Source organism: Bemisia tabaci, chromosome 5 (genome assembly GCF_918797505.1).
Source record: "Bemisia tabaci chromosome 5, PGI_BMITA_v3".
Classification (NCBI taxonomy): Eukaryota; Metazoa; Arthropoda; class Insecta; order Hemiptera; family Aleyrodidae; genus Bemisia; species Bemisia tabaci.
Genome location: NC_092797.1, coordinates 15,035,189 through 15,059,553, shown reverse-complemented (window position 1 = coordinate 15,059,553; position 24,365 = coordinate 15,035,189). Strand labels below are relative to the sequence as shown.

The 24,365-nt window shown below is 35.4% G+C and overlaps 2 protein-coding genes across 2 annotated transcripts; one reads left to right on the top strand and one right to left on the bottom strand.

Annotated features, from left to right (window-relative positions):
• Nucleotides 1-2,336: 2,336 nt before the first annotated feature.
• On the bottom strand, nucleotides 2,337-4,963 carry RpL24-like (ribosomal protein L24-like). The gene is made up of 3 exons (XM_019058683.2): nucleotides 4,738-4,963; nucleotides 3,443-3,779; nucleotides 2,337-2,571 (listed from the first exon to the last, which is right to left on the bottom strand). Exons 1-3 carry the CDS (start codon nucleotides 4,816-4,818, stop codon nucleotides 2,477-2,479), a joined length of 513 nt encoding a protein of 170 aa, XP_018914228.1. The 5' UTR covers nucleotides 4,819-4,963; the 3' UTR covers nucleotides 2,337-2,476.
• Nucleotides 4,964-5,089: 126 nt separating this feature from the next.
• Nucleotides 5,090-24,215, top strand: LOC109042116 (terminal nucleotidyltransferase 4B). Its single transcript, XM_019058681.2, has 6 exons — nucleotides 5,090-5,564; nucleotides 7,293-7,463; nucleotides 8,085-8,205; nucleotides 9,723-9,959; nucleotides 11,433-11,579; nucleotides 13,052-24,215. Exons 1-6 carry the CDS (start codon nucleotides 5,242-5,244, stop codon nucleotides 13,757-13,759), a joined length of 1,707 nt encoding a protein of 568 aa, XP_018914226.1. The 5' UTR covers nucleotides 5,090-5,241; the 3' UTR covers nucleotides 13,760-24,215.
• Nucleotides 24,216-24,365: the final 150 nt, after the last annotated feature.

Sequence of the window (24,365 nt, the reverse complement as noted above, 5' to 3'; positions counted from 1 at the left end):
GGGTATTCGTAAAGTAAGTTAATATTTGTCATACCTTCTAAATCAATGAAGATAATTTAAATCTGTAAAAAGTGTTTAAATTGCCATACTCTCAGCTTTTAATAAAGCTTCAGTTTTTTAAATTTGGTTCTCTGAGTGCCGAGTAACATCAGTTTTCCCACACCAGTGTCTCGCCATTGCGTGTCCAAAATTTGCGCATGTCGTTTGGGGTGCACAGTGAGTGTTACTTATTAATTTCTTAGAAGAAGGCACAACTATTGATGCTGACAGAAACTGTGATGTCATGGAAAGGCTCAAATGTATGGATGTACAAAAGTGGTCGCAATAATAAGATTGACAGTTTTCCACTAATTAAATTAAAAGGCTCATGTCTTGGTATGTAAAATGTGTTCAACGAGATAGGAATTACTTGGGAAAGTAAGCTAAAGTCTTCTCAAACATGAAACTACTCAATTTTGAACAAAAAATCGCGTTTTGAAAATTTTGCAGAATGAAGTCGCATGCTACCGTCTTGCAACCTCCCGGGTGCGCGTAAATTTTGGACTTGCGGTGGCGAGAGACGGGTGTGGGAAAACTGATGTTACTCCGCACTTAGGAGACCGAATTCCAAAAACTGAAGCGTTTTAAAAAGCTGAGAGTATGGCGATTTAAACGCTTTTAACACTTTTAAATTATCGATATTAGCTTAGAAGATATGATGCATATTAACTTTCTTTACGAATACCCCTCATAGAACAAGGTATGTACATCCTGCTTGAAAATAGCAAGTTCAGGAAAAAAATTGTCCACCGCACACTAATTTTTCCAAGTCAAACACTTCATTTTTCTTTAGTTGGCTAAAAGTTGAAGTCCGTTTGAACTTGCAATTTTAGCAAAACCCTAGTGTGTAGTTGACACTTAATGATGTTAATTTCATATTTTTAAACCGAAAAATTTCTAAAAATCTGTGGTAATTTTACTATGCCCCTTACATTATTAATACAAAATAAAATTCTACACGGTTAATGAACCACTAGACAAGGTACGAAATTAAGCATTCTAATACATGTTGCTTGAACAAAATTTCATGTAAAACACGCTTCACGGAACAAAAATTACTGAAATTAATTTGTAATCAAGGTATTTCATGTTTCTTGATGCATTAATTCAAACCTCCTGCTCATGAAAACACAATGATATACTTCAGTCAAATCGCGCACTACACATTCTCCTGATTGTTTCTGCGGCATAAAAGTATAAGAACCTTGATCTTGGCGCTTCGGTTCAGCTATGGCACGTTGTTTACACTTTGGACAACACAGGATGGGGAAGAAACGTTGCCCAATCGGACTTGCATAAAGTATTGAGTTTCTTGTGACCAAACAAATCAAATTTCCCGTGACCAATGTAAAAAGAAAAGGTTAACGTCTATGTTAGGAGTTGATTTCAGTAATTTTTGATGCATGAATCGTGTTCTACATGCAATTCTGGTCAAGGAACGTGAATGTGAATGCTTAAATTTGTTTCTTGTCTGGCGGTCCACTGTTATTAACCTACTCGGGAGAGACCAATTTGAGTGTTTTTCGTCATGCATCTGAGCAGAACAATTTTGAAGACATGCTCTCTATCCAAAATAAGAAATAATCTTATTAAGATCAGGAAATCAAGATTTCCTTGTAAACAGGGGCCCACAAGCTCATGATTTTTTTTTTTTTTAAAAAATCTACACTTTTCTCTTTCGGAAAAGCTTGGCTGATTTAGTTGTCCTATCCCAACTTTCCCTGCATTAAGATTATGTAAGGGGGCAAGAAATGGTTAGCATCACATTTTCAGAAGAACAATTTTATGGTTTCATGGTTGGTAATATTTCAATTTTCTATTTATCTCTTACTTTTATCGCTCCACATTAAAACTGCAATACATATAGCCAGTGTAAGTGTGCTATCACATAACTCGGTTTGCGACGTCGCAGACTCTCTACCATACTTAATTTTTTAAACGGAAAACTACTCAACGGCAATTCTTTTAAACTGCTGTGATGTTTCTTCTCAGTGCGAAGAAAATTCTGCAAAAACTTCAAGGAATGATATTAATTTGTTCTTCTCTAAAAATATAACATAGAGACGGAGATTTCCAGACACCATAAACGAGATATGTGATTGCCGACTTACGTTGTCGATATATGATCTATAAAGCTGATCATTAATTCCTGCCAAAACTTCACATATGAAAGTTTTAAAATAAGAGATACCATGATAACAAGTTCGCATTTAACCTCACAGACTTGTTCTGACTCATGTTAGAAGAAGGAATCAAAAAAGATGAGAAGCTGCAAAAAGTTTATAAATGCTGAACCATTGAATTCCAGTCTATTTATTATTTTTGAAAACAGAAATATTTCATGGAGTTTTGATGAAATAACAAATAACACCCACTGATGGATGATAAGCCGTTTCTTTAAGTTTTTGAAAGCAGAGATTTTCTTCTTTGCAAGTAGTTAGATGCTAATGTGTGCTTCGAGCATTTCTTCATCTTCTGACTCGTGTATCTCCTCAACAATTGCTTCTTCTAATTTTTCTCTTTCTTTAAGACCTGAAAAAGAAAGGACATTGTCTTATAAAATGACAAGGGAAAATACAAAGATTGCCCTGAAAGTAAGTTCAACAATTTATATTACATCTTGTATTACATCATGAAAGTTGGACTCTTGTGCAACCCGCTGTGAAACGCTGAGAAGAGGCAGCAGTGGCCGCCCGAAATGATCATTAATAAATTTTCTAAATAGAAAATTATTCGTGCTCAAGTTTTCTGTGAATTTACTGCCTAGGCTTTTAGATTCCAAGGGGAATTACCTCTTAATTGAATGCAAAAAATGATCACACGATATACAGCACTTCATTGTTTCCCTCACAGAAGAGCGTAACTACAATTCAATGTTGCCATATTTCCCCTTGCAATTAGGGTTTTTCCTTAGAGTCTTGGGCTTTTGTAACTGAAAGTTTCACTGATTTGTGTTTTGATTCGGTACTAAAGTCAAAAAAATGTTGGACAAAAATTGCGCAGGTGCATTATTGAAAAAAAATGAATGGTAACAGTCAATTTGGCATCTTTGGAATAAAGTTATGTTCCTTCATCCGCAAAATGGCGAATTGTGAAATAAATCTTGAGGCCAAGGTAATTTGTAAGTGATGAACTTTCCGATTATATTTTTATTCTCCCAAGTCTCGAGAGGAAGTAGGGAGAATCTCAAATTTCCGACAAAATTGAGGGGTTATCCATAAAATAAATCACATTTTTCTTGGAGGTAAATGAGAAATTTGGCTCAGTGGTAAAACTGCCCGAATACGAGTAACATTCAAGATTTTGGAACTCCTTGCACCCCTGCCATTTAACCTATAGTTTATAGGATTTTTCATTGAAGTAAGTATTAAGCTTGCATATTACTGCGTAATTACAAACATACCTGCAGCAGGTGAGCGGATCAGGTTCAAATTCTTTTGAACTTCACGAATGTCTTTCAGCTTTTCAACTTCTATTCCTTTCCTTAGCCTTTGCATGACAAAAGTGTCAGATCGTTTTTGCTTAATTTCTTCGACTCTTTTCATGGCTTCAAGTGTCTTTAGCCATAATTCTCTGTCATACTTTACAGGAACATTTCTCCTCTGGGCGAATTCAAAGGCTGGGTCTACAGTAAGTTCTTTCCCATGAGCTTTGCGATACGCTTTGGTCCACCTTGTTTTACGAGGGTTCTTCTTTTGCTTAAATAGTTTGTGACATCTAGAGCGGCAGAATTTGAACACCTGAAAGAACGAAAAAAAAAAACCTTATACAACCTATCACAGGAAGGTAAGTGTAAGGAACATTGCTGACTGTGCTAACTTATTAAAGCACATAATAAGGTTGAGGATGATTTGAAGGCTGCCAATTTTTGTGAACTTCACTTCGGAAATGAAAATCAACTTTTGACATTTCAATACGATTGTGTACCAACGTTTTTCTTGTTCAAGAAGAATATGCCACTGCTAAAAGCTGGGGAATGAAAGGAATCAGCAAATGTTACGTCAGTCTGAATGCATAAATCATCTGTTGGCTCATGGGTTACCACCTAAATTAATATTGAATGGTGCTGATTAAGGAAGTCTTCCGAACGACATGGCTGAAGCTGTATCTTTCGAAACAAGCTGATGAGAATACTAGAATGCCAATATCCAGTATTACAACAGTAGCACACGGCAAGGGTAATTGAATACAATTTTTTGGCGTCCAACTTCCCATTCAATATTTTGACCACTTTTGATGGATGAGAATGGTGACCATCTGAACTAGACTTAAGTGAACTATAAAGTACCATGGCACTTTCCCTGGTAGATAGGACTATAATGAGTTACCAAAGTTGTCTTTCATCAAGGATTTGAATTTAGCTACGGCCATTTATTGAAGGTATTTGCAAAGAATATATCCTTGTCTAATAATTAAGTGCCTTCATTTATTACTCAGGTAAAGGTCTCGCTATGTGAGGTGAAACTAAAACACTATAATTCTTGGGACCGCCATGCTTTTCCGGCTTTTCCTTGACACATCAGCACACGCTTTGTGGTTCTCAACCAGTAGGTCTAAATATCACTTATCGACAGCCAAAGAATAGATTCTTAGCAGGTCGATGAACGTATCAGAGAACTGAAATTTTAAAAATACCCACAAAAACATATTGGAGTTAAATATAAGTGAGTTTAGATAAAGCTTCATGGTTCTCCTTACCTTGCAATCATTTCTCACAAACTGAATACCGTGACCAGGGTAAATTCGACACGAACAGAAATAACACGTCTCAATTCGCATTTTTTATCAGGGTATATTAAAACACGAGGGAGCAAACATGAAATTGAATAGATTTATTAATCGCAGGGGAAAAACTTACGAAATATCGTCAAATAAAAACAACGTGCTCAGTCAATGGCTGACGAAGAAAAGGAAGAAGAAGAAAAGAAAAATAAGAAAAATGTAGGGCTATAAACAAAAGATGGCGACCTTTGCAGCCATTTTGTCCGTCGTTTGGTCATTTGATGACGTCATTGGATACGACTCCTTCCCCTTCCTCATCATATTTTCCCACAGTTTCCTCCATGGTCCTTGGGACAATAAGAGGCGTGGATTCGCGGTACGCGTAAGTAACGAAATTTTAACGAGTGTTAATCCGTGAATGGCAATTATTATTTATACTTGTGCTGCGTGCATTTTCATCATTAATGTTTGTGAAACTTAATGGATCCAAAAATCGGTTGGCTTCAACCTGAGCAGGAAGGACCAGCTAAATTATTTTGGACCAGGATTTGGGACGCCCACTCGACCGATAACCCGAAAGTTGTTCCGGAAAATGGACTGCACAAATCTCAGGAGTTGAACTCATTAGACAGTGGTGATAACAATCTTAAACGGACCCCTGACAACAATAAAAATAATTCACTCTACTGTAACCGTGCCAGCACTTACGCAATGAACAACCATCACGCTTCGTACATTGGCAAATATGGGGGTTGTCCTTGGCGGTCTTATCATCGGAAATATGATCCGAGGGGTATCATCGGGTACGTAACTGCCTATAAATTTCGTCTGGTTTATGTATTTTCAGAAAATTCATTTGCATTTTACCACGTAACTCCATCCTCTGCAAGGGTGGTTTTGCTCGTACCTATGCTGTATGACCCCAACCTTCGACAGTTTAGTTCCGGGGCTTCTGATAAACTTTTACGACCATTCGCTTGTTATTTGTCACTCTTCGCCCTAAACTGCAAGATAAACACCTTAAGTCCAAAGAAATTCTCACTAATTCACATTTTCAGCATACTTGTTTGTACTTTATTTGAACCTAACCTAGCACCTAATTCTGCTCATCGCTTTGATTAGCGTGAGAGCGGATGGTGACAAAATTTAAATCTGTCATGTGCCCATTCAAATTCTGTCTGATCGCATCAATTTTTAAGTTTAAATTTGAATCAAGTGGTTCAACATTCTGTCATATTACCATCTATGATGTTCTCACTGTTCTAACCTTCAATTTGTACCCGAGTCTAAACAAATTCATGCAATACCCTCAAATTGATGTCAGCTCTCAATATCGCTGTATTTAAAAGCAATTAACAACTTTGAATCATCCTATTGGGGAAACTATTGAGTGACTTTCTTGCCACAAAGAGGTGTGCGTGTGAATTTGAATGTGATACTTTCAGCAGCCTTAAACGAAATCCGAACGCCACCTTTTTCTCAATCATTCATAATTCCTCATCAAGATCTCTCTGGGACATTAACAGTTGCATAGGTACTTTAGATGCTGAAAATAAATAGTAAGCAAAGTTGAAGAAGAGAGGTTTCATTGTTGCGATGTTGCATTCAAATAATTTTTTTCTTGAATTTTAGTCTGGTTAGAGCTGCCAATCGTGATTTGAAAGCCGTGTGTAAATGAGAATGAAATTATGTATTTCTTTTTGCCTTTCATCTTAAAATGACTCGGAAATTAGCCATTGAAATGTGTCATCATTCTAACTAGTAGAATGAAAATGTCCAGTTATGCACCTATAGCCGAGAGCCGTCCATCACGATAGCAATTTTGCCTCCTTGAGGTCAGAGATTGAAAGCTGACCCTTAAATGTTTTCTTGCAGCAGAACTAACTTCATCATGAGTTATTCCAACCCTCTTTGTCTAATCTCAACCACATGGTTTGCATTCAACCTAAGAAATGTGTGGGTGACAGATACTTCATCGCCAGGCTGAAGTTCACTTCTCTCTATTAAATAGCCAGAAGAGGCAACTCCCCTCACTCTTTGATTTTGCTTTTTATCAAGGTTTAGCCAAGTTTAGTTTGTATGTTTTTTTGAGTTTCTAAACTACCGTAATTTAGTTAATCATTAAGGCATCTAAGTATATGGTAGATTGATAGTACAGTATGCTTTTTTTAAAGCTTCTATAAGTCATCAAATCTTTAAAAAAAAAGCTGGAATGGTCATTGGGTCAAATGGTCATTTTGTTACATAATCAGTCCTTATTGAAAGAGAAACTGAAATAACTTGTTCTAATAAATGAAGTTTATCAAGTGTCCCACAGAAAAGGAAGCCCTGCATTTGGTGAGGACTAACAGTTGTATTGAAATCTTGCTTCTTGTTGGATCGTATTTGATAGAGAATGCCTCTAAAATTGAAGGTTCATTTCTCTAGCACAGAAGTAAGCTAATTATAGATGTTGGTTTGGTTCTTTTTCTTTCTCTTCCTTATTATTATTTTTGAGCTTTGTACAAAAGATTTATTTGAACTCTTTCCAGGTTACACCATGAAGTAGAAGACTTCTACAATTACATGTCGCCAACTGAGGAGGAGCACAAAATTCGTTTTCGAACTGTGAAAAAAGTAGAAAAAATTATCAAAGATCTATGGCCCAAAGCCAAAGTTGAAGTCTTTGGAAGCTTCCGAACTGGCCTTTATCTTCCTACTAGGTAAAGATGTCTTCATCTCAGTAACTTTTGTATACCTTTTTGCCTTTCTTCAAATTTTTTTTAAAATGTAACCTTAAATGATATACTCTTTATTGAAACCTCATTTTACTTTCCATTTTATAAAAATCTAAAGAATATCATATTCCATTTTGATGTAAAGAGAGAAATTCTCTCCGCAAGAATCTTGTGAAGTTTTTTTTTACACCTCTGTATGCAGGAAAAAATTTCATCAAGAAAACTTATCGCAAAGACATTTGAACAAGTTGTTTCTGAAAGGGAGCATTTTTATTTTTAGATGAGCCCTTAAGCACTTGCATTAAGTATGGTGTACCCAAGACTTCCAAATATGGGCTTGTTATCTCTGAGAAACAGCTTGTTCATTTTTTGCCTCCCACAATAAGAACTAAATACTAACGCAAAGCACAAAGGACTAAAGTTTTCTCTGCCAGAGGGAGACCAGCTGGTTTTATTTGTAATGAGGCTCTAGACAAAGTGCAACTTGAGTCACTGCCTTCTCTGTTCTCTCTACAAAATTTTATGTGGGAATTGATCCATATACCATGAACATGTGGTACGAAATTAGATATGTTAACACTAAAAACTTTTTTCTCATTTTTACAGTGATATTGACCTGGTAGTCATCGGAGATTGGAAAGCTCTACCTTTGCACACACTCGAAGATGCTCTACTAGAAAATCGTATCTGTGATCCGGACTGTGTCAAAGTTCTTGACAAAGCATCAGTTAGTATTCCATCTTTGAACTGTATAGACAGAATTCTCATTTGTTTTTGTATTTTCATTTATTCTGATAATTTTGCGGATTGTGTTGAGAAACCTGCAGAATTGCAGAAACTTCTCGACTATGCAATCCCCGTAACGATGGGTCACATGCAAAAATGGGAAGACTTGGAAAACAGAATTTACATTGCTTGTGGGTGGTTGTTGAAAAGTTTGCAATTTCTCCTTTCAAAATCTGCCAACATTGATTGTAATTTAGACCCTCTTCACTGTCTGCATTGCGTTCTGAACAAACTGCCTTCGACCTCAGACCATGCGCAAAGCATAAGTGTTTCTGGTGACTGAAAAATCAACAACAATTTTGGAACATTTGCAGTTTTCCTCATGTCAGAAAGTGCCTGATTTTGGTGTTCAGTAAACGTTTTTCAACTTTCTGCTCTCTGTCTCCCAAAAAATTAAGGAATCCTGTAGACTGGTCTCAGGACAAGCCCCAGTTTTGCATTGTAACTTGTCTTGAGGAGGGAGGGGGGAGTTGTTCTGTGGCACAGTATCTTAAAATGGCCCCACAAAGAGCACTGTGCCATGACGTCATTGGATAAAACTTAGCCCTCCGATTTTTCCAATTAGTCTCCCCATCTTAAAAACCCCCTTTTCTTCAAAGACTTCTAGTGATGACTTTTTCACCTCTTTAAACACTGATTACTGCTGTTTTGTGCATTAACAATTTTCACCGTGTTTGTGCCATAATAGACGATTGTAAACTACATAATTTTTCACTATTCCAAGCCAGCCACCTTCCCAATTTCAAAACCTGTTTTTGGAGTCTTTTTATTTTTGCACTCAACCAGATGTGCCCTGGGTAGCATGGTCAAGAAGTTTCTGCATCTTTAAAAATAATTATTTTAATCTTAGTAAATAGTGTCTTCTAAATTAGCCAACTGAGTTCAGAAGTTCTCACACCAAAATTATTAGCTTCTAAAGTAGTCAATACATTACTGTAAGTCTGTGACCCCGAGGTGAAAGGTATCCAGGCTCTCATGATCATGACATATCGTTGATCAGAGTGTCTAGGTCACATTGAGATGAAAAATTGATCATATTTTCAATTTAATGTATACCCGAGAGCATTTCCAGCTCAGAAACTGACAAAGAACTGCCAAATTTTCCAGAAGTCAAGCAATGATCCAAGCTCTAATATTGTGGGTTGCTGAAGCTCAACTTCAAAAATGGATTTTTGCACCTCATTGAGAGCTGTACTTCTTTGAAGTCATTTCCAAGCAATGTTTTTGATCATGCAGAAGACCAATGAATCCATTTGTAATTTGTTTATTTTTAATGGGGAAAAGGGGTAAAATTTTCTTTAAAAATGGAATTTTTTGGACGGCCAATATTGCGTTGGAATCTATTTTCAAAGCCTCTAAAACATTTTGCTTCAATTTTTCTGGTGTTCCTTGGTTTTGTCTGTACAGTTCCAATTTCTATAATTGTTGTATTACCCCTCATCATTCTTTTTTTTCCAGGTCCCCATAGTCAAATTTACCGATAGAATTTCTGATGTAAAAGTAGACATCAGTTTTAATATGAGTAACGGTGTCCGATCGGCGGAATTGATAAAGGAATTCTGCCTTCAGTTCCCTGTTCTACCTAAACTTGTTCTGGTTCTCAAGCAATTTCTCCTTCAGCGTGATCTTAATGAAGTCTTCTATGGAGGCATCTCATCATATTCTCTTATCTTAATGTGCATTAGTTTTCTACAGGTAAGTTTTTTCGACAACTATGTAGACCTAATAATAGGAGGAATCGCAAAATTCTTCCATGACTTAAACCACTGTTCTTTACTGCAATTGGATGCTCTCCTTGAAGGAGAGTCAGACATGATATCTCCGGCAATGTTGAATGACCCATCTTCAATGTACGCTTTCTCAAGCTCTAAGTATTGGGTCTTGTTTTAATTTTTTGGTTTTGTTCGATTTCTTACATCTTCTTGAACTCTTTAACAAAGGGTGTTTTGTTCGTTTTGAAAATTAGATTTCTGACTTTTCTCAGTAACTGATGAACATAAGAAATTCAATAAAATTTACATTCAACATAATATATTCATTTTAAAAATTTGCAACAGCATGCCACAGAGAAGAGTAGTTTAGTTTTAAAAAGTAACCCTGTGCTGTAGAGGGTCATGTCTTTAATTATTTAGTGTACAGTCCAATTTCTATTTTTCCCCCAACTTTTTGGCAAATTTTCTATCGCTCCTCCTGCTTCAATTGCTGTTTTTAGCTGATGTGCATTTTCCTCAGTTTGTTTGAGTCTCTGTATATCGACACATTGACCACAGATTTTGTAGGATGTGCCTAGAATCTGTTATTAGACGGGCAAGGGCATTCGCTAATATACACAAACTTCATGCAGTAGTAGCACCAAAATTTTTCTTACAGCTGCCATCCATATTAAAGTTAAATAGAAACAGGGATGAGTTCTGTAGAAACCCAACTCATTTCTGGATCCCATGGCACAAATAGTTGAAAGGCAGAAGTAGTCGGAGGTTTTTAACCCTCCTGCAGACTGCTCTCAGGTCATGTGATCTCCACATAGAGTCGCACCAAGCAAAACAAGCCTGTTCACATGAAAACTTGGGGAAAACCCTGTATCTGCTCCAAGCTGAGCAAATTTTACTCAGCTGAGTACTCCATTGAAGCTAGTACAGCCTTTGGGAAGAAAATAGCCCTGAAATGGCTTGCAAACGCCAATTTTAGAATTCAAACAGACAGGTTCTGTTTTAAATCTTCTAACATTGATAAGACTTCTTTTGCATTAATGCGTTCATTGGCGCTCCAACCAAGGAAGACTCATATCGGAGAAAACAAAAGCTGTCTAGTCTTAAAATGACGCTTATCAGTTGGAAATGCAGATAGTGATGCTGCTTACTTTTTAAGTGAGTACACTTCCTCTGAAGAAAGAAAATATTTATTATTATATAATGCCAGTTTCATACTAAAACTCTTTTGCTTTACTTAACTTACCTGAAGTTCGCAAGCTACCTCAGCTGATCACTCTCCTCTCTTAGTCTGGTAGTGATTAGAGCTCAAAATTTTCGACTCAAATTGAAATTTTTAATTTTTTAGCTTTGTTCTCCCTGGAAAATAGTGTGGACCCAGCACTATTTTACCACCTCGTTACTTAATTGCATATTTGTCAAATTTTTAATTGTTTTACTTTCCTATCTTATTTTTCAGTTACATCAAAGACAGCATGCCTACAGTCCGAATGTTAACCTTGGAGTGCTCCTTATCGAATTTTTTGAGCTGTACGGCATGAAATTCAACTACATGCGAACTGCAATTAGAGTGAAAGATGGTGGAAGTTATGTCTCTAAAGAAGAAGTAAGTTTATCATAGTTATATCATCCAGTGGGGCTGTTGCGCACTTGGATAGTGTTTAGCAAACCAGTCATGTCTCCATTAGGTCTTTTTAAAAAGAGTATATCCGTCAAGTAGAAAAGTTTTATTACATTCAGCCATGAGGAAGCAGGGATTTGGATAATTCTATATAACAAACCCTGCATAACAGACCATTAAAATTGAAATTGTCATTCGGGGGGCCTTGAGTGAGTAAAACGTTTTTCTTTTGACATTTTTGCAGATGTGACCTCATAGCTGAGCTACGTTCAAGCAGGAGAGGCTTTAAGCAAATGGGTCATATCTGCAGGAGTTTTAAAAGCACTTTAAGAATTTTTTTTTTTTTTTTAAACTAAGAACCCTACACAGAACAGGGTGCTCGGTGGCTCCTGGTAGATGTTGATGAAACTTTAATAGATGATAATAAAGTTCATCATTAGCACAAATCCAAAAAATTAGCTCATTCTAACGTGTAGAAGCTGAGGTATTCGAGTTTAAACACGGGCCATTTTCTGAGAGACAGGTTCAAATGTGCGGGCTCCTCGTTGCCCTTCCTCGTACTTGAACACTTCAGACTTCAACCAGGATTGTCAGGAATGCCCCTCTCTTCTCCAGGTAGCTGCTTGGGCAGTGCGAAATGGAGTCCTCTATCCCTCGCACCTCTCCTCTGAAACAGTGAGTAGCTGAAACAGAATCAGCAGGTGTGAGGAGAAGGAGAGCATATAGCCTTTGCACCGTTCAAAGGTGTAAGCACCTACCTGTGTGTGAGGTCTGATCGGAAACACCGAACAACCAGAGGAGAGGGGATTTGTAAGTCTTCTGTCATGCTGTGATTTGACAGAAAATCCAGAGTTCAATATCAAATATTTGTGCTTCTACTCGTTAGATAGAGCTAATTTTTCGGCTTTGTGCAAATGATGAACATTATGTCAATCTATTAAAATTTTATCAAAATCTACAGGGAGCCACTGAGCCCCCTGTTCTATGCAGGGTTCTTTCGCATGCTCTGGTTAAGTGAGATTTTTTCTCAAATTAAGGTGGCCAGTGCCGAAACGAATTACTTGGCATTTTGCTCAAGTCTGATGAAACCGCTGGACTAGAAGCTTGTCCAATTTGTCAAAGATTCCTCTGTGTACTTTAATTTGTATTTTTAATTATCTGGTTCTTTAATACCGTCAAATTTCAAGAAATTGCCTTGAAACATAAATTGGTTTGATCTTGTATTATTTAAGTTGCTTTGAACAAGATAAGCACTATGAGTATTTAGTGGTAGTCTAAAGAGCTTTTGAATGTAGGGTAAATCAGTGAAATACCCTTTCACAATCAGCGGGTAACTTTATTGAAGTAACCTCAAAACTCAGAAAAGTTCCATAGTTTATGAAAAACAGGAATGAAAACTAAAATTGATGGTATGCTTTCGTCTCTAATGCTTTTTTTTCTCTCTCTATGAATGATAGATTCAGCCGGACATGATAGATGGGCACAGACCTTCAATGCTGTGCATTGAGGATCCTCTTACGCCAGGTAATGATATCGGAAGAGGTTCCTATGGTGTCATGCACGTTAAGCAGGCTTTCTCATACGCATACATTACTCTTGTCCAGGCAGTCAACCCTTTCAATGGTTTCATCTGCAATGCCAATAAAAATAGTATTTTAGGACGTATCATCCGAGTCACGGACAAAGTAATTGATTACCGTGCATGGATCAGTCGAACATTTCCTTTGTCAAGTTACTCTAATTCGGTAAGCTCAGATGATAGTGATAGTTCAGTCTCGACGCTTTCCAGTGATTCCGACTATGAATTAAGTAATGATCACCACCCCAACGACAGGAGTTCAAAATACAACAATCACCATCATAATTTACCGGACCGCAACGCTTCTAATTCTGTGAATTGGAAGAACTCTCCGCAGAAATTTTCAAATCATCTTCAAGACAAAATGGTGTTCCATAATCAATTTCATGTTGGCAATAATTTTAAGCATCATAATGATTGTAATGTTAGCAATAACAATAATAGTAAACATTTTACAAATCTTCAAAATAATACTTTCCGAAATGGTCTCTCTTCTAGTAAGAAACGCTTCTCATTGAGTGGGATGCCCAATCGACCGAAACAAAGGTATCAAAATGGAATTTTAAGTTTTGAAAATATCCGGTAATGATGCTGAACTGAAGGCTTCCAAGGATGTCCTTTCAAATTGTTGGCCTCTTATTAGTCCTTTTTGCATTGTGATATAATTTAAAATGAATATACATCAACTCCTCTCGGGGTTAATTTAAGGTTTGTTTTTTTTATTATTGTAATTATTAGTTTATTTTCATTTTAATTGTTGTGTAAATAGGTGTACAAAGTTTTGATTGAAGAACCGATTTTGACTCGACCTCGTTTTAATACCCATTTTTTTCATCTTTTCTGTTTTTCGAAGGCCTTTATCTTTTGGGTTTTTCTTTCCTCTCCCTGTAGGTATAACGCTGTATTCGGTTTTTTTGTTTTATATCCCCAATATTTTTATATCAAATGTGTCCGCTAAGTCCCATATGGTGGCAGTTAGGTAAATGGGCACAAACAGAGATCAAGGTGCACTTTGAAATGTTTGCAACCTTAATGCTTCAAACTTTTACCATCATTTCAGGAAATCGATGTCAGGAATTTAACTTTTTCTCTGTGAAAGCTGAACCCTTGTTTATTAGAGGTCCTTTATTAAACCCGACAATCAATCCAACTTACAGTCTATCCAAGAAGTCTAATCCATTCTTCCTTACATTATATTCTTGCCTTCAGTTACAATATCTTGGGTTTTCTTTTCTTAAAAATGGATTTTTCATCCAATAGCTTTACCTAGGGTGTGAGTGTCCACTGCCACTAAAGGCTTAAGAAGTCATCGACTAGTCCAAAGTTCTGACTTTGTCAATGGTAGCTTAAAATTGCTTAGCAGGTTTGGTCGATTTTGAAAATATGCATTTTCTTGCTTGTTACACCTTTTATTTTTAGTTAAAGGCCTCATCCTTTGATCGTATTGTATCAGGAGAACGGTTGCCCTCAGCTTCTGGACGACTGATCCAGTTTGTACCCGTTCTTACATTTAGAGGGCAATTTTCTTAATCCCCACCAAAAAAGTATTGAAATTTGAAAAAATAATTCACAATAAATCGAAGTTTCGAGATTGGAAGAAAGCAGTTTTGAAGAAACGCAAATCCAAGCAATGCAACATGTGTTCATCCATGTGTCCAAAAGTGGAAAAAAATAATCGTTCCAATCATGGTGGGGATAATTATGGCGAACTAGGTATCCTTCTGTCTGCCTGTTTGAAGCCCATCAAATTAAAGAACATAGTATGGAATCAAAAACTGAATGGTGATTATTTTGTTTGAATCCATACTTCCCTTCCCCCCTTCCTTATATCATTATAATTAGTGAAGAAACAGTCCATGTTTTGTGTCTTGAGCATTCTTCCAAGACCTTATTTCCACACTGCCAGTACTCTTTATTTATGTATCCTTTATTTATTTATTTATTTATTTTTTGTTTCATCTTTCCTTTCTTCCGAAACTTTTTTCCTCTTTATACTTCCAGAATGTGCCAGTGATCCTGCCAAAATTGACAGTGTGTGTATCGGTTATCTTGCTATGTCATAGAGGTAGCATTCTGGGCAGTTCCAGGCCCTTCCCATGTGTTTAATTCTATGTTGCATATCATGTGACGTAAGACTGTTGGGAAAGTTGCTAAGATTTAATCGATCGGTACTTTTTTAATCAGCAGCAGTCCTCTAAATTTTCAAGCTCAGCATTCATTCTTGTTCAATTATGTGAAGGAAGAGTTAAAGCTTGATCAAATTTGCATCTTGTAGGTACTTCTTGTATTCATCGGATTGTCGGTGATACTACCATTTTTATGAATTTTGAAAGGAGGGGATGTTGTTAGGGACACCTGGCTCCCTTTTAACGTTTCCTTCTAATTGTTGGTTTTTATGTTTCCTTTGTAATGCACATACCAGGTTGTCAATGTTTATAGAACAAATTTAATTTGTCATCTAGGTGAAACTTCTGAATTTTGTGAAGTAACGTCACAGAAAGAAAGGCATTTCAGTGGTGTGACCATGAAATCATGTATCTTCATCTCGGTGTTTCAAAATTTCTTCGTTCAAAATTTCAGTCCTAGTTTTTCACCGAGAGAACTAATGGATCCTTTGGTCTGAAATCTTCATAAAATAATCTCAAATTTACCCAAAAATTTGCACTAAAACATTTAGCAGTCATCCTCCGAAGAAATAGGAAATCTGCAATGCTGCAAACTGTGTTATGTGGTTTTGTAGTTTCATCATAGAAATCGTGTAACTGGTGAGGGCTATTATTAGGCTGATAGTGAAGTGGCCATGTATGTTTTCTAATACCAATCATGTTTTTGGATTGATCTCTTCTTGGAAAACTCACTGCATAGCGTCTAGGCATATCATATCATTGTGACTTAAATCAGAATTCTGCAATAGTGTAAAGTGTCAGTCATTGTAAATTAAACCCTAGGAATTAGAACCTGCATTGACTTTTTTGTCGTAAAAAGAACCAGAGCCAACAACGTGGAACAAAGCTCCAAACCCTCATGTATACTCTTGCCCATGCTGATGTTAACATCAACATAGATCAAATGAGCTTTACAGCTTGTGAGAAACAATTTATTATGGTGAAGTGAAATTAATCATTACAACTCCTAGGTAATACAATAAACTCTAGTTTTGAGAAAACAAATTTGGTTACCCTCTTCCCCTGTTCCATGGATGAGAAGCGTACAGACCTGAAATTTGACATAATTTCTCTGAAAAAATTGCCAATGAAACTGTTGATCAAAGGAAGAATCATAACTGGCATTGACAGCCCTCATGTCTGTTTTTTTTTCTTGACCATTTCATCATATGAAAAACATAATTATTTCGCAAAAATCAAGGTTATAATGTGAATCATCTGAAGAAACTAATCATTTGTATGTAGATCATTTGCAAGGCTTAGATTTACCTGTAGCTGTAATTTGTGGCCTTGTGTGGCAAAACTGATGATCTTACAAGGGAAGGTCCTGTAGAGGCCTGCCTAAATTTTGATCAAGTATGGCCAAAAGTCTCTTTATACAAAACAATGAGACCCGTATGTCATCGTTTTTTTGGACAGGCCGGTAAAGGGCGAAAAACTCTAAAAAAAAATAGCATAGAAAGCAGCTTTTTGAAATGGTAAAATAATGTAGTCCGCGTTTCAGTGCTGAAACAGTGTAGTGGTTCACATTGTTACGCTCTGACCAAGAGGTCCACTGTCCCATTCCCAGCGTTCTGACCTAGGCTTGATCGTTTTTTATTGCTCTGATTGATTTTCTCTTACTTTCTTCCAACTGCGTATCTAATTAACCTTTTTTTTTTTAATACCTACACAGTTACTTTTGATCATTTTAGAACTAATAATGATGCTGTCTATGAAAAAATGGGGGAAAGTGTATCTTCATCAAATAACCATTGTGTTGTCACTGTCTATACTTCTGTAGCTATGTTTACGGATTGAACCAGCAAGTGATCCATCAGAGCGATAAAGAGAGAGAGAGAGAGGGGGAAAAATATGGAAGAACGTTTTATTTCAAACACTTGGAATGCTACACAGTGCTTATTTGATAAATAATGGTCAATTTTTTATGTGGATGGACATTTTTTATTGTACAAGTATGTGCAAATGAAGTTATGCATGCAGCTGGAAGTAAGTAAGAAAAAAATCGAGCAAAACAATCACAGAAACTGTTAAAAATTATGTTAGAACATCGGGAATCAAATCAGTCATGATGATCAGAGCGTAACAGTCAAAGCTACTTATCTACTTCAGCGCTGAAATGTATACAGCAATATTTTGCCACTTCAGCAAGCGGCTCTCTTTGCCAATTTTTTCAAAAAAAAATTGAGTTTCCTGAATCCCAGTGAAAACTACGAAAAAAGGGTCTTTTAATTTTGTGTGAAGAAACTTCTGGGTATGCTTGAATCAAAATCTAGGTGGAACACTCTGTGACCTTCCCTCGTCGACCAACATCATGAAGGGAACAATGATTGTCAAATATATCGCAAGCAATGGGGAAAAAATATTTTCTCCTTTGTTTTCTCCAAAAATTAATCTTCATTTACACCTCTATAGCTCTGAGTTCAAAATGTACATCTGATCTTTTTTAATGGTATTTTTTTCAAAATTAGTCCTCAAAATCTTTCAGGAGCATTCTATTTTTCTGTGCAAGTAGGTCTAATTCTTTCTCAGTGTATCTTTGGAAAAAAATGATTCGTAAAGTTGCAGTGAAAGAGTAACTTTCGTCGCATATTTTCAACAATGTCTCTTATTGTTTTGCTGGTAATACTACATTTTTTACTCACCTGAGCTGATTATTAGGCTGCAAGAAAATATTTTTACAAGTACCATCTCCCCCAGTTAATGGCTGTTAGCCTCTCATTACATTTGGCTCATTGTCTCATTCAAAATTCCAAGTTGATGAAGCAATAAATCATTTTAAATTTGTTTAAATTTACAAAAGAATGAGTGGTACCTATCTGAAAATAGTTTGTATGAGATTAAGTCATGAAATGCATGGAAAAAAAAAAAAAAAAAACAATCATAACTCAACTCTATCACTGTGTAGAAATGTTGACTCATTCATTTAGTCGTGGCGGAGTGATGATATTGCCCTAAAGTTATTTCTTGTTCAAGCTTTTTCTCTACCTCCTCTGAAATTGCATTTTTCTGGTTTAAATTTGACTAAAAATTATAATTCAGTTGCCATTATCCTGTCCACGTACAGGGCATCTCATTTTATCGCTCTTGAAGTCATTTTAAACATTGTGATCTAATACATTTTTAAGGACGCCAAACTTTTTTGTTCAAAAGAACGCTGGAAAAGCCAGCCGTGGAAAACACCAACAGAGTTTGTGTCTTTCATGAAGGCCTAAACTTTATTTTAAATGTAGTTTTAAAAAAATACACCATTGCATTTTACTGTGTTAAACTTGGAGCCAGGACCTTAATTTAGTGTTTCTTTCTCCCTACGAAGTTAGCTCCTACCATTGAATCCTTCCCTCTTCAAACCACCACCACCCTCGTCGATTTTTTTCTCAGTAGCCGGTGATTTCCTTCTTCCCAATTTTCCCCTGGATCTATTCCTGCAACTTACGAAGAAACAGTCTCCTCTTTTAACGTTGCTTTTCAGCTTTAATGTCAAATTTTATTTTTATTTTTATTCTAAGACATGAAAGTTTTGAAAGGTGCTTTCTCCTGTCTTATCCTTTTTTTGGCTGATTCCGATTCAGTTCTTAAGCATCCAATTTCAAATTCAACTCCGTGTAAAGTATTGATCATGGTATGTATCTTAATGCTCTGTTACTAGAAGCAGACTTGTGTTATTTTCAGCCCTCTACCCCTTGAGGTTAAAAATTGAGGTCAAAGAATTATTTTCTAATTTAGTTGTTGTTCATAATGACTGTACATTTTTCATTTCATTAAGTGAGTCATGAATTGATATTCTTGTCATTCTTCACTCTTGTGGTGAGCCTGTGTCTCTTACCATTTTGCTCGTTCTACTTTGATTTTTTCCACTCATATGGTAAACTCATTTTCCGTCTTTTTCTCTCATAATTGGAATTTTTTAAAAAAAACCTTGAGTAATGTTTACCATTGGCTCCTAGCCGTAAAAAGAAAATGTTTAGTTTTACGATGTCATTAAAAGCCTGATCAATGATCCTCTTGGTGATTGAATTTGATTATTTTTGTCCAGTTCAATTGTAATTTATTTATTTTCAATAAATCCTATGGATAAAAAGTCTTAATTGCGGAACTTTACTTATTTAGGGAATAAAATGTTGATCCTTTTCAATGTGTAGAATACCTACAAAATAAAGGAAAATGCTAAATACATCATAACAATTTCAGAGACTGATTCCAAATCACACCGGTTCCAATAAGAAAATCAAGCCATCAAAATTTTTTATGGATTAATCATCGAAAATTTCTCCAATAAACAAGTGGAATTTTGTTTTCAGATATTTGAATCAGTACTTCCAGCCTCAACATCTTATGTAGAGATCTCGAGTTACTTTAGCTCACATGTACCTGAGATAAATTTGTCTATAACAGCATATACACGGTGAAACTGAAAAAAGCGCATCTTGGACTGCTATGCTGCAGACTTCCTTTCATACTTTATTTTCTTGATGGAAATATGCTTACTACCATTTCTTGAAAACTTCCATGATTTTTTTTTCCTGCGTGAAGAATATTCCATGGAAAGTTTAAGCAATACTATCGTTTCATTCCCCTCTAATAAAATGAAATAGGAATGGAAATTTTAAAACACCGCAAACAGGCTATGCGTTCTGGCAGTTTCACTAAGGTCATGCATGATGCCATTACAAAACCTAAGTATTTATATTCCCCTTGCCCCCACTAAAAGTAATGCCCTTTTATTTTTCCTGCTAACAAGCATAGGTCTTAATTTCTATGTGTTTCCAAGAATTCTCATATAGTTTCCATTATAATGTCCCATAATGAAGTTTCCAAACTACAAAAAATCAATCTCGAAGCATTTAATTATTGTTAAACGCAATGGCCCTAGGCCAGAAGTATTTTTGGTTTTTTTCCTGGCAGTTTTTATCTGTCAAGAAGATGCAGTTAGTAAAAAAAATCCCCACCCTCATCCACAGTGAGAATGTTTAGAATTTATTCAAGCGAAATCTTCCTAATCTCGTAAGGTATTACATGTGTTTGGAAAAACCTGTCGATTTTTAAACGTTTTAGATGTCTTTCTTGAAAATCTGATCTGTATGTTTCAGTTAAAAGAAATCACTTTAGGAGAAGGAAAATACTCAAGCTAATTTTTAATGCAAAAGTTGAATCCAATAGGTCAGATCAGCAAAATTCTATTTAAAAGCCAGTAATTAGTGAGACAAATTGATCATAATATCAATTTTTTTTGGGGGGGGGGGGGTGTAGGTAATTATGCTGTCAATGTTTTCTTCAACCTTGAACCTATGGGAAACAACTAGTCAGTCTATGTATCCTCTTTGGGTTGAAGTGAATCATTCTTTTTTGATGTGTACGAATTCCTTTTGCAACAATCTAAGCTGTAAAGACTTGTTGTGATCGCAGGGCTTATGCTCAAATCCTTCCCACCTGTATCGATCGTAGTTAAGTTGGAACAAGTCTTTTTTCCCTGTCACTTGTCAGCAGGAAGTTATTCACTTCCTTTTGCTTCGTTAATAGCTTACAATAAAAGGGTGCTCTGTAGGAAGAACTGAAAGCACGGAGAGCCATTCTGGCTGAACTCAGCTGATTTTTAAAGTTGTTAGGATAAGGAAAAAAAACTTTCTGTAAAGAATCAATGTTCACCCTGCATGCCTCCTAGGAATTGAACTTGTCTAAGATTTAACTTTTATTGAACTACATTTTGTCAAATCTTTTAAAAAAAGCTTTGCAAATGGTTTATCATTTAAGGCATCTAATTTATGATCTTTATCTAATAAAAAACCATTCTGAACTTTTTTAATTCTATATTTTTAATTTATAGTGGACAGGCTGCTGTTCTCTATGTAGATGACCAGTGGCATGTCAGCCCTAGTAGCAGCGTTATATAAAAATTATTAAAAAAAAAAATCGTCATTAAGTAAGTTGTAAATAATCTGTAAATAAAAATTAAATGATGTTCACATAAAATTTAAGGCCTAGTTTCCATTTTTATCTGCTTGATTAAATCCTCTTTACGTAAAAAGTAGGTAATAATTAAGTAAAAGGAAGAGAACAGGAGGAGTGAATGTCATAATTTCGTTATGATAGATAAATAAAATTTTTGTAAAAAGTACATGAAAATTACTTAAATATTAAGTAATACGTACCTAATTTTTTTTTTTTTTTTTTTTTTTTTTTTTTTTTTTTTTTTTACTACTTCAAATAGCCCTCAAGGGCTAATCCTACGCTTTAAGTCCCATCCCCCCTCCGTCCCTACTGAACCAGTCCCAGGCAACAATTGTTTGAGACCATCAAACTCGGGTCGCCTGGCCGGGAATCGAACCCAGGACCTCCCGATCATAGAGCAAGCGCTACAACCACTACACCATAGGAGGCCGACGAAAAGGTACGTATTATTTTGATAATATTTTAGGCCTAGTTACCATTTTCATCTTCTTCATAATTTCTTGTGTAGGTAAAAAATTTGTAATGAATAAATAAAAAGGAAAAGAATAGGAAGAGTTAATGTCATAAATTATTTTTTTCATGTTTTATTCACCTAAAAGTTATTCGGAAAAGACGTAATTTTTTGCTAATATTTCAATTGGCATCCATCTAAAAAACATATGAACATATAAAAAAATTCTTAAACTTTATATTTTTTCACCCGGATAAATTTTTTCATTTTTTCAGGTCATATTTACATGAAATTTATTTGGAAATTGCGTAATTTTTACGCTAAAATTTCAATTAATATTAATTTAAAATGTGTATGAATATTACGTAAATTTTTTTAAAAATTTAAAAGTAATTCCGTACATAAATTTCTTTTTTTCCTATTTTCATTATCTAAAAATTATATGCAAATTAAGTAATCCTTATGCTAATGTTTCAATTAATATTGATTTAAAAATATTATGAATATTATACAAAAAAACTTTAAAATTTATATCTTTTTGCTTACATAAATTATTCCTTTTTTGTATCTTTTTTTTAAATAACATTTACGGTTTTTTTAGTGTCAATAATTCTTCAACACATTCTTATATAAATATTATGTTTTTTTTATATAATTAACCACTTTATACATTCTTTACATTAACTTTATGTAATTTTTATATAACGCTGCTACTAGGGAGGTGACGACCCAATTTCTAAGTCGCATGTCCTGTTAAATGGAATGTGGTATAAGTCGTTTTATTGTAATTGGTAGGGTTTTGTGTTGATTCCTTGAATGAAATTCTGTCTTTCCCCTTTCCACATGTACAGCTATTGTCAGTGAAGGTATTACTTATAAAGCCGCTCTTCTCCAGTCCCATATGATACAAACTTGACTCTGTCTGTGCAAGACAAATCAGGACTGACTACTTGATGAACATATTTTATTTTTTATTGCTTTAATAAAGAATTAAATGTTAGCTAATTTCTAATGTAACAGACTGCTGGCAAAAGAATCATGGAGTTGTAATTTTCTCCCCAATTTGATGTGGACATTTTAGGCATCTTGAAGCAAAGTCCATTTTGCTGATGATGAGCCCCATCAGCTATTATTCTTAGATGATCTAGGGCTCATCAGCAAAATGGACTTCGGTCAAAGATGCATCAATTCGTAGAAAAGGATCAGTGTTAAGTCTTGTTTTGTGAATCCACGAACGGTTGAAAAATGTAACTGATTCTTAGTTATTGCCCCTCAGTGACATTTTATGAGGTTAAATAAATATTTTGCTCAGACCAACATCGAGAGCAAGTGGAAGACCCATATAAGTTCTATCTAATCGGTATAAAAATTACCTGCTGTTGTGACACATTTGTGGAAGACATGCCTCTGGCTTAGAAATCTACACTAAAACATGATATTTTGAGGAAACTCTCAGAGCTGTAGTAGTAGTCGTTTCTTTAACAGCTGTATCCTAAGGAAGGCCCTGTATTGTGATCAAAGAGGCCTTTCACATATTATCATTAAAATGACAACTTTTATAAGCCTCGAGTAAAATTCGACAGAATAACTCTGGTGATAGATTTCGGCAAGGGATTACAATGATTTGATACTGTTAAGTTCAAAACATTAAATGCAATTTTCAGAATTTTGATAAACCTAAAGGTAGGTTTAAAAAAATTTAAACAGACCCACCTCTAAAATTTTCCAAATTCGCGATGTATTTTCTTTTATACTTCACGTTTTTTGTAGTGACTAATCATTGGAATTTTTCGGAAGAATCTATTTCCCAAGTTGTACTGCTGAATTATCCTAGAGGCTCATAAAAATTGTCCTTTTAATCGCTATTTTAAGTAAAGCCCACTTTAATTACAATGTAGATGCGTAGGCTGTATGTGTCCCTGTGTGCATAAAGGATAGGCCTAAGAGAAAAGAGCTGCTTTAGGAACAATGAACTATGAATACAGCCCTTGTTACTCTTTGTAGTCACGAACTCAGTCTTACTCCACTTATGAGGGGAGGGTAACCTTTTTTCTAACTCTAATCACGGAAATCAGTTGAAATGTGTATCAGCCACCTCTGGAGTTTTTACTTCTTGGTACTAGCATCCAAGTGAGTGTCGTATCTCAAATTTTGCCTTGACTATTTTTATTTTCCTTTTGGAATTTTCTTGTTAAGACTTGATTTTTCTTTCACTTTTTAAACTTGTTTTTGTTAATGAACTAAGATGACTGTAAAATATTTTAATCAGCTCAGCAAGTTGACAAATTATGTAGTTTCGTGCAGAATAGTGATCAGTAGTACTGTATCACAACCTTCTAAAGCATTTGAAGACTGTACCCATGTTTTTTCCGGCAACATTGTCGGCATTGTCGCACTTTAAGTTCTCCATCTGTCTACTTTCCTAATTTGTATTTAAAATGTGTTATCAGTCAATAAAGTGATTCTTGCGTACCATCCATCTGTCATTTGTTTAATGAAAAATGCACCTTCCAAGTTTAATAAATAGAGAATCTTCTTTATTTTTATACATAAATATAAATAAAATAATAAGAAGACAAAGCCTAATATTAGTGGCGTCTAAATCTTACACCTCTCCTGCCAGATGC